Raw genomic sequence first — 10212 nt, forward strand, 5'->3', positions numbered from 1 at the left:
CTTCCTAAAGCGGGTCCCCGAGTGGCTGGGAGCCCAGCTCTCTGCTACCATCAGCAGGGGGGTGAATCCAGGACCCCCTATGGTCTATGGGGAGTTGGGGGAACTTTGTAGACAGCTCGTTTGTAAACTCCTCCGATGGCCCCTAGAGGGTGACATGGGGCAGCTGGTGGGTCAGAGCCCAGGCTGGGTGTGGGGATGTCGCAAGCTGTGGGGTGCGGGGGGGTGGGGGGAGAATAAGGGGCTGGGAGTTGATAGTGGCTCTTTCCACATCTCCAGCCTCCTGCTCCAGAGCTATATAAGGGGCTGGGATGGCTGGAGCCGTTGGAGCTCGCTGAGGACCCACAGCCATCACAGAGGTGAGGGGTTCTCTGGTGACCCCAGGGGCTATGGGTGGTGATGGGGAGCCGCTCCAGAGTGGGGTCGCTCGGTCGGGGCCTGGCTCTCACAGCAGCCAGTGCTGGATGCCTTGGGAAAGTGACTGCCATAATTCACCTTTCTGTGGCAGGGGCAGATCCCTGCCTGACCCTGGGGGCTGTTCAGCTCCTGCCCTGGAGCCTGAGGTCATGAGGCCTCACTGTTGGCCCCTGAGGCTGCTCTGATGCCCAGAAAGGCCTGGCACTGCTCAGCGCTCTCGGCCCCTTGTATCCTGTGGCAGGGAGTTCCACAGACTAATAGCACATGCTGGGTTCTCTCTGCCACCTTCTGTCCATAGTCAATGAATGCCCATAGCCCGCTGGCCCTGTGTTACAGGGCAGGTGAGTGACAGCTCACCTGTCTCCCCCCAGCTGAGCCAAGGCCCTGGGCTCTCTTCTTCAGCCTTGCTTGGCCCAGCCCTACCTTAGCTGGGAAAGGCTGCATTGGTTGGAGGGCGGTCATCAGCCCAGGGGAGTTTGGGAGTTTGGTGGTAGGTCAGGGTGCAGTGGCAGGAGGTCCCTAGGTGCGGGGTGGGTGGGGGGTCAGTTCGAGCTAAATGGAAGGAGGGGGATGGGCTCTAGGCAGGAGGGTCGGTATGGGCTCAGTGACTGTGGGGGGTTTGGATGGGGGGTGTCAATCTCTCTCTCTCTCACAGTGGTTTGCCATCCCAGGTCTGCCCGAGATGAAGCTGTTCCTGGTCCTGGCACTTGCCCTGCTGGGGGCTGTCTCTGCTCGCCAGCTCCGTAAGTCCCGGGGCCCAAGTCCCCATGGCTAAAGCCCCTCCCCCACCCTGTGGGGATCCTGACCCACAAGCCACTGCCCCCAATGGGAACCTCTACCACCACCCCCAGCAGACACTGTATGGGCCCCATGGACTTGGGTCAGACCCCAGCAAGCACAGTACAGGGCTCCGTTACCCCAGACCTGTGCTCTCACTAGCCCCCAGCCCTACTCTGTTCTGGCCACCTGGGGCCCCTGCCCCCAATAACCTTCCACCTCACTGCAGCCTGGACACCATGGATTGTTTGGGATCTGGGCTGCGTCTTGCACCTGGAAGGGCCAATTGGTGTCTCTCACACCCATCCTCAGATGAGGGCGCCCCGGAGCAGGAGGTATCAGCCGAGCAGGGCGAGGAGGAGCCCAGGGAGCCGGAGCCACCGTGCCCCACAGACAGCGAGAGCTTCAGGGTTATCGTGCCTGGCCAGGGGGGCTGCTTCGCTCGGTATGTGGTTGTGAACAATTGCCAGACATTTTGGAACGCCCAGGTAAGTGGGGCAGGGGCACAGGTGGTGGGGAGGACTCGCAGATGGGTCAGGAAGTGGGGTGGGAGACCCATGGGGTTAGAGAATGCCACATGGGGGCAGTGTAGAGGGCACACAGTGTGATGGGGGGCCATGGGAACAGTGGAGGAGGAGTGGGGGCAGTAGAGGGCTGTAAGGGCAGTGGATGGCACGTGGGGGTGGTGGAGGTGGTATGGAGGTTTTGGAGGAATGGAATAGGGGCAATGGGGGGGCCCATGGAGGCAGTGGAGGAGACATGGGGGTGGTGGAGGGGTGGCATAGGGGTGATGGGCAGGGCCGGCTCTAGGTTTTTTGCTGCCCCAAGCAAAAAAATTTTTGGCTGCCCCCTCCCCCCCGCACCCTCCTGCCGCCCCAGCCCTGGGTCACTGGTAACTCGCTCCCAGGGCGAGTCATTCAGCAGGAATTTTGGATGTGCACAGAACACAGACAGGATTGGTTCCCATATGGTTACAGAACTGCAGTGAAGTGGAACAATTTTCAGCTTGTGTGATTGGAGGATATCTGGATGCATATTATAAGACTGTCCTACATAAATGAGGAAAAGTTGAGGTGCCTTTATTATTCTTTTGTTCCACTCTTTGTTTCTATGAGGAATTTGCCAATGCAATATCACGGTCTTCCTTTTAAACAAATACAATTAAACTTAATAATAATAATAATAAAAAAGCAGTGGCTGTTGAAAATAGCAATTCCAGTCCTAATAACCACTGGGAAGCATTTCTTGCTCAATTTATTCTACTTTTTCTACAGCAAGTTACAGTGGATCAGTATATTTGATTTGGGAGAAATGAAGTAACAGCTGCCCAAATTGAGCTCGAGCACGCCTGAATTTTGAGGTGTTCAAATCTGGAAGGCAGGTGCTAGATTCCCTTTCTGAATATTAGCTAAATCTGGAAAAGAAAAGTCAATTTCTGCTTCCGTGGCTCAGAAGTGGAAATCCTCCTATGTGCCTGGTACTGTGTCTAAAGCTGCCCAGGTCCTCTAGTAGAGCCTCCCCTCCCTTACTTTTCATTTTAAATTCTAGTGGGATCCACGTACCTGCCTTTCTAGGCTTCAGATAGAGAGGTGCAATGTCCATTTAGCCCACCCAATTCTTTCTTTGGGGGAGAGCCCAGGGCTCGGGTGGCAGGAGGTGCTGGGGGAGGAGGGGAAGAGCCCAGGCTGGGGCGGCAGGAGGTGCAGGTGGGGGCCAGAGCTGGGGCAGCAGGGAGTGCGGGTGTGGGGGGGGAGAAGAGCCCAGGGCTGGGGTGGCAGGAGATGCGGGGGGGGGGGAGAGCCCAGGGCTGGGGCAGCAGGAGGTGCGGATGGGGGCCAGAGCTGGGGCAGCAGGGGGTGTGGGCGGGGGAGAGTCCAGGGCTGGGGCAACACCAGGGTGCGGGGAGAGCCCAGGGCTGAGGTGGGGGGCGGCAAAAAAACCTAGAGCTGGCTTTGTCCCTACCATTCACAGCAAGCTGTAGCATGAGGTTTCAGTTCTACACTCCTTCCCCCTCCCTTTCCTGTTAATTGCGTCCGAGGGAATGCTGGGAAATGTAGTTCTTTCCCTGCTCCAGGGCTGGCTCTATAGGCAGGGAGCTGGCCAAGGAACTACAGCTCCCAGGGCTCCCTGTTGGTTCTCAGCTCTCATGCTGGATTCTTGCGCCCCTGCAAATTTGCCGCCCCAAGCATCATCCTCCTCAACTTTGCTGGTGCCTAGAGCCGGCCCTGGTGATGGGGGGCCCATGGAGGCAGTGGAAGGGATGTGGGGGCGGTGGAGGGGCAGTAGATGGCGGTAGGGTGGTGGAAGCAGCATAGGAGCTGAAGGGGGCATAGAGGCAGTGGATGGCGCATGGGGTGGTAGTTGGTCGATGCCCCATGTCCCCCTCCCCACAGAACGTGTGTGCCCGCTGCTACCGCGGCCGCCTGGCCTCCATCCACGGCAGCGTGATCAACCGCCACCTGAGCTGCATGGCGCGTGCCCACACCAACCGGGCCCAGGTGTGGATCGGGGGCATCACCTCCGGCAGGGTAAGGAGAGTGTCTGGCCCTGCTGCCCCCATTCCCCCACTGCCTGGGCCTGGCCCAGAACCCCCCCCCGCCCCCGCCTCCCTCATCAGGGCCCTGCCAGCTCTGAGGCTGGCCTCCCCTCCAGTGCAGGGCGGACAGCGGGATCCATCCCCCGCTGCGGCTCAGTGTGTCCCCAGCCGGGACTCTACTCAGGGCTGCCCCAGACCACCCCCCCGCTTGCCCCCTGGGAGGTGGGCCTGGGCAACTCAGGCGGCTCAGGTGTGGGTCCAGCTGACCCCGGATGACTGGGAGTCTTCTTGGGGCCCGGTGCCAGGGCAGAGGCTGGTGCCAGCACGTGTTGGGTACATCCTGCCCTAGGGCCTGACCCCCATCCCAGCGAATCCAGAGCCCCTTGTTATGACCCCCAGCCACCACCCGGCTCCAGTGCACGAACAGCTCCTGGCCCCAGCCCAAGCGATGGCCCCTCAGAGGTGGGGGTGGGAGGTTCCCCACGGCCCCCTGCAGATGGGACAGCACTGATCCTAACCCAGCCCCTTCCCTCACAGAACCACTGTCTGCACGCCCACTGGGTCGACCGCAGTTCCTGGAACTACTCCAACTGGGCCAGAGGGAACCCCTGCCGCACTGGGCAAATGTGTGTCGCCATGTGCCCTTCAGGTGAGGAGCCCCCCTGCCGGGGGGCGGGGACAGGGCAGAGATGGGGATCTATTCACTGCTTGAGGGAACAAGAGCCCTGGGGCAGGGGAACCGGGGACCTGTGGGCAGGGGATCTGGGGTTCATGGGGCCCTGGAACAGGGGATCCAAGAGCAGGTGGGCCTGTGGGGTGTGGGACGGGGGAGCCGAGGGTAGGTGGGGCTGTGGGTGTGGGGCAGGGGATCCGAGGGTAGGTGGGGCTGTGGGTGTGGGGCAGGGGATCTGGTGTTAGTGGGGATACGGGGGTCTGGGGCAAGGGATCCGGGGTTTCCTGGGGGCTGCATTCCAGGTGCCAGTCAGGAGGGCACTAACCCCTCTCTCTCTGCCAGGTGGTCAATGGAGAAGTGTGAGTTGCGGGGTTAGCATGCCCTTTATCTGTCAGTACTGAGGGGGCTGCTCCCCCCACGGGGCCCCGCTGCCCCCACCGCTCTGCTGGCCTGAGACTCCCCGCTCCGCCCTGCCGGGGGCGCCCCTGCTCCCTGGACTCGACTCTGCTCCTGGCCCTGCCGCAGCTCGCCGGTGACTCCCTGCAATAAAAAGTGCTTCACTCATCACCCCCGGGTGTCGCTCCTTCCTGCCCCAGGACACTGAGGGCCCTGCACGCTCCATGGGGCTGAACCAGAGGAAGTAGGGAAGGACGTGACCAGGCTGGGTCCCTACGGGCTGCCTGTCAGCATCTGCCCTGGCTCTAGCAGCTTCACCCCAAGGTGGGAACAATCTGTCTGAGAGATGGGAGCCTGGGGCAATGCAGGGGTGTGTGTGTGTGAGAGGTGTGTGTGTTGGGAGGTTGGAGGCTTTAGGGTGTGCGAGGGGCTGTAGATGATGGGGGAGTACACTGGGTGTGGGGGGTGTTGGGTGTTTGGAGGTTGGAGGCTTTAGGGAGTGCGAGGGGCTGTAGATGATGGGGGAGTACACTGGGTGTGGGGTGTTTGGTAGTTGGAGGCTTTAGGGTGTGCGAGGGGCTGTAGATGATGGGGGAGTACACTTGGTGTGGGGGGTGTTGGGTGTTTGGAGGTTGGAGGCTTTAGGGAGTGCAAGGGGCTGTAGATGATGGGGGAGTACACTGGGTGTGGGGGGTGTTGGGGGTGTTGTAAGGTCCGTGGCCTTTTTCTTTAGTAAGCAGCAGCAGCGATGGGCTAAGAAGTAGAAAGTCACATCGTCCCCTTCCATCTAAATTGCATCAAAACAGTGTAATATCAGGCTGTTAAGAAGTCTCCTGTCCTAATAGTACCCACCATCACCAGCTAAAGAAACAGATCTTTGGATCTCTAAAGAAAATTTTGTTCTCCACATTCTGTCTGGCAAGAAACCACTTAGCAGCAGTTGTGGTTGTGAGATGTATACGTCTATTGTTTTGCCTTTGTGGTCCCCACTTCTCTATTGTTTATCTGTAGAGTCTCTGTCTGGTTCTTTGATTGTTTCTGTCTGTTGCATAACTAATTTTTCAAGATTTAAATCAACTAAGGTGGCTGGATCTGATTGGGTAAAGAATTGTTTTGTAATGGGCTAGGATTGGTGAAATGATTGGGTAAGGAACAGCTAAGCAGGACTCAAGTTTCACTCACTGTATAAACTGGGGTCCAAAGGGAAATTCTTTGAAACCTAACTCCAGGACACAGCCCAGGATCAGAGCTGCCGGACCCAACACCCTGCCAACCATAATCGTGCAGAAGCTGGAGTCCCCAGACGATCTACTCTTAACTGGCCACCCATGGTGGTGGTGTGCAGTGTAGGGTGGGCTGTGGGGGGTGTTTGTGATGCGTTTAGGGAGAATCTCTGGCCAACCTGAACCTCCCCCACTGCAACTTGAGACCATTGCTCCTTGTTTTGTCAACTTGCTGAAAAGTCAATGGGCCAGATTCCAGCTGGTGTAAAGCATCTGTGGCTCTGTTGACCCCAACCTCCCAATGGGGCGGGTCCCACTGAGTTGCTGTGATGTGTGTGACATTCCCCCCCACACCCGGGCACCCAGTGCATTGGGCAGAGCCTGCTGCTCTGCCGGGGCTGGTTCCTGAGTGGCTCCAGGTCAGGTCACAGGGCCGTAGGGCGTAAGACCAGAAGGGCCGATTCGGACCATCCTCTACAGTCCCTGGCATCACCCACAGCAGGGGCCCCCAGCCAGGGCCGCCAGCCACTGCTGCCCCCGGCCCAGAACACCAGGTCTGGAGTGAGATCCCAGGGCCAGGATCCCACAGTTCACACAATGCCCCTGTCAAGTTTCCTTCCCCACTCTGAACTTTAGGGTACAGATGTAGGGACCTGCAACCCTCTGCTAGCCCAGCCCTGAGCTCCCCCACAGCTCTGCCGGTGCCCCTCAATCCCAAACTGCAACCCTCTGCTAGCCCAGCCCTGAGCTCCCCACCCAGCTCTGCCGGTGCCCCTCAATCCCAAACTGCAACCCTCTGCTAGCCCCACCCTGAGCTCCCCACCCAGCTCTGCCGGTGCCCCTCAATCCAGACCTACAGCCCCCTGCCAGCCCAGCTCTGGGCTCCTCCCGCCCCACCAGCTCTGCCGGTCCCCTTCAATCCCAACCCACAGCCCCGTTTGCCCAGCCCTGGGCTCCCCTGACCACAACTCTGCCGGTGCCCCTCAATCCTGACCCACAGCCCCCTGTTAGCCCAGCCCTTGGCTCCATTAGGAGGGGGAGGTAACGACGCTGCCTTTGGCGGGACACTTCTGAGAGTATCAGTTCAGGACAAATTGCTTAGAGCAGGGCTGTCACAGCCCCAGGCTGGTGGTTCTCCACCTCTAAGGCACCAAACCAGCCAGATAGAGAAGACTTTGGTTTTACCCCACTGGCTAACCATAAGTCACACAAGCAATTCCCTTAGACCAGTGGTCCCTAACCTTTCAGTGTGGCGGGCGCCGGACGACTAGCCGCTGAAATGCCGCCGAGAAGCGGCAACGTCAAGAAGCGTCGCCGCCGAAATGCCATCGAGAAGCAGCGTCATCAAGAGGCGTCACCACCGGAATGCTGCCGAGAAGCAGCGGCATTTCAGGGGTGACGCTTCTTGATGTTGCCACTTCTCGGCAGCATTTTGGCGGCTGCTTGTCCAGCGGCCGTGCTCCTTGGCGGCGGGGCGCTCCCTTGTCCGTAGGCGGGCACACATAGACGCCCCGGCGGGCTCCACGGCACCCGCGGCCACTGCGTTGGGGACCACTGCCTTAGACACTCCAGTTTCCCAGTATCACCACCAGTGCCACTTGTTATGGTGGTGATGAATGGTTATGAAAACCAATACCCCAGTAAAAGAAAAAAGGTTCTCCTGATCCCAAAGGACCAAACCACAGACCCAGGTCAATATACAGATCAGATCTTACCCACAAACCACGCTGTTGCCAATCCTTTTGAATCTAAAATCTAAAGATGTATTCATAAAAGGAAAAAGATAGAGATGAGACGTACAATTGGTTAAATGGAATCAGTTACATACAGTAATGGCAAAGTTCTTGGTTCAGGCTTGTAGCCGGGGCGGTTCCAGGCACCAGGGCAGCGGTAGGTAGGTTGGGAGGTGTTTATCTGTCTCTGTCTCATGGTGTCTCCCCCAAGGTCTGCCTGAGATGAAGCTGTTCCTGGCGTTCGCCCTGCTGGGGGCTGTCTCTAGTCGCTGTCTCTGTAAGTCCTGGCGCCCCCTGGATGGAGCCCCTCACTCAGCCCTGGGGGTAGCCTGGCCCACAGGCCACTGCCCCCAAAGGGATTACCCTACAGAGGGCTACTGCATGGGCCCTATGGGCTTGGGTGAGACCCCAGCATGGACAGTACAGGGCTCAGTTATCCCCAGACCTGTGCTCTCACTGACCCCCAGCCCCACTGCATTCTGGACACTGGGTCCTCTGACCCCCACCCTTTTCTGTCCTGGCACCTGGGTCCCCCATTCCCCACTGACCCCCAGCCATGCTTTGTCTCAGACCTAGACCCAGTGTACATTCCCCCCAGCCCCTGCCGTTGTACCCCCTGGTCCATATAGCCATGGGGGCACCTCTCCTCTCCCTGGTCATTTGCAGTCTGGGGTGCACCATGGGGCTGGAAGGGCCCATTGGACTCTCTCGCCCTGGTGCCCTGGAGCAGAAGGTACAAGCCAAGCAGGGTAGCTCCATTCTGTAAGAGGAGCCCGGGGAGCCGGAGCCACTGTGACCTGGGGAGGACAAAAGCAGGCTGGACAAACACCTTTCAGGGATGGTCTAGATAATACTTAGTCCTACCACGAGTGCAGGGGACTGGACTAGATGACCTCTCAAGGTCCTGTCCAATTTTATGATTCTATGATCTACAGCCCACCCCCCCACTCCCTAAAGCCTCCAACCTCCAAACACTCAACACTCCCCTTCCCAAACAGGGGTTGCTGTCTCAGTATAAAGCACCATTACGCTGGTCTGGCTGTGACAGGTACAACAAGAGCCCGGACAAACCTTACAGAACGAAGTTGAACCTCATTGAATTAAGTGTCAGTATTCTGGGAGGCCGGTGTATTGAAAATGAAAATGTTTCTGCTCTATTGGGAGATGGCATAGAGGGAAGGCCACGACTAATGCAATCGTGGGAAGACATTAGGGATGTCAAAGGACTTTTGGGGACAATACGTCTGAAGTGGATTTGCTGGGAAATCCACAGAACGGAAGGAAAATGCAAATGACCCACCGCAAACCCCTCCCGATCCCCTCCTTTTGCAGCAGCACGGTGAGCAGCGACCCGGTGTCTGGCTGATGGCCTGGTCAGGATCTCTTCACAGGCCCAAACGGGAGCAATGATTGAGTCAGAGTCACGGGTTGGTCTCTTTCTGAGCGAAGTATGACAAATGTGTAATGCCGGGGCAACCCCTGGGTGGGGGCTGCTCCCGCCAGCCCCATGCTGGAGGGGTTGAGCTCGGATGAGCTGAGTAGCACGCATGTAGGTTCTTTTATTGGTTTGAATGTTTTCCCTAGTAGTGCTTTTACCATAAGAATAAAATGCGCTAGCTTAGAAGAGCTGCGTGGTACCTTCTAACTGTGGGCAGTTACGCTGTTGTTAGCCGATGGAGAGAGAGCAAGCAGGCCGACTTAGGCCGTCTGTTCCTGAAAGGATCGGCCAGGACACGTGAAGGGGAAAGGTGGGGAGAGCGCTCCTTGCTGGGGGACGACTCCCTTCCCTGGGGTGCCTCTCTTTGCACTGGGAGGGAGGAACACTGCGCTGCCTGGCAAGAGGAAGACCGACATAGGTCTCCCCCTGTGAAAGGCAGTGGCTGGGGAGCTAGACAGGGCCATCCCTAGCTATTCTGGGGCCCTACGCAGCCCCCCCACGGGGGGGGAGGCCTCCGCAGGGGGTGTGGGGCTGGCTTGGGGGGCAGGCGAGAACCACCCCCCCCCCCCCCAGCACTCACCGGCAGCATGGCTGGGACCAGGTTGCTGCACTTCCCACCTAGGGTGACCAGACAACAAGTGTGAAAAATTGGGACAAGGGGTGGGGGGTAATAGGAGCCTATATAAGAAAAAGACCCAAAAATCAGGACTGTCCCTATAAAATCGGGACATCTGGTCACCCTATTCCCGTCGCCGGTGAGCACAGGCCGGCCCTGCTTCAGTCCTCAGGGGAGTGGGGGCAGGGCTGGGGTGGGAAGAGGTGGGACTGGGGTGGAGCAGGGTGGGGTGGGAGGCTTTGGGGAAGGGGTGGAGTGGGGGCGGGGCTGGGGTGGAGCAGGGGTGTTGCGGAGGCTTTGGGGAAGGGGTGGAGCGGGGGCGGGGCTTGGGTGGAGGAGGGGCAGGAAGAAGCGGGGCAGGGGCTGGAGCAGCACGCAGCTGCGCAGGGCACCAGGAAATTTGGTG

General features: G+C 58.8%; 1 protein-coding gene across 2 annotated transcripts; it reads left to right on the forward strand.

Moving 5' to 3' along the window:
- The first annotated feature begins 269 nt into the window (after positions 1-269).
- LOC112060005 (bone marrow proteoglycan-like) lies at positions 270-4950 on the forward strand. Of its 2 annotated transcripts, none has more exons than XM_065591367.1 (6): positions 270-356; positions 1086-1157; positions 1504-1679; positions 3585-3719; positions 4265-4376; positions 4743-4950. In XM_065591367.1, the coding sequence occupies exons 2-6, from the start codon at positions 1097-1099 to the stop codon at positions 4799-4801; spliced, it is 543 nt and encodes a 180-aa protein (XP_065447439.1). In that variant the 5' UTR covers positions 270-356; positions 1086-1096; the 3' UTR covers positions 4802-4950. The 2 variants fall into 2 exon arrangements, with proteins under 2 accessions (XP_065447439.1, XP_065447440.1); XM_065591368.1 differs by having other exon boundaries at positions 278-356; positions 1070-1157.
- The last annotated feature ends 5262 nt before the right edge of the window (positions 4951-10212 follow it).

The sequence above is a fragment of the Chrysemys picta genome, chromosome 4, assembly GCF_011386835.1.
Source record: "Chrysemys picta bellii isolate R12L10 chromosome 4, ASM1138683v2, whole genome shotgun sequence".
NCBI lineage: Eukaryota > Metazoa > Chordata > Testudines > Emydidae > Chrysemys > Chrysemys picta.

What these genes read in the sequence shown, in the direction of transcription:
- LOC112060005 (XM_065591367.1), top strand. Translation starts at nt 1,097, where the DNA reads ATGAAGCTGTTCCTGGTCCTGGCACTTGCCCTGCTGGGGGCTGTCTCT. An exon ending in AGACATTTTGGAACGCCCAG is followed by an intron (nt 1,680 to 3,584) that starts GTAAGTGGGGCA and finishes CCCTCCCCACAG; the next exon opens with AACGTGTGTGCCCGCTGCTA. An exon ending in GGGGCATCACCTCCGGCAGG is followed by an intron (nt 3,720 to 4,264) that starts GTAAGGAGAGTG and finishes CTTCCCTCACAG; the next exon opens with AACCACTGTCTGCACGCCCA.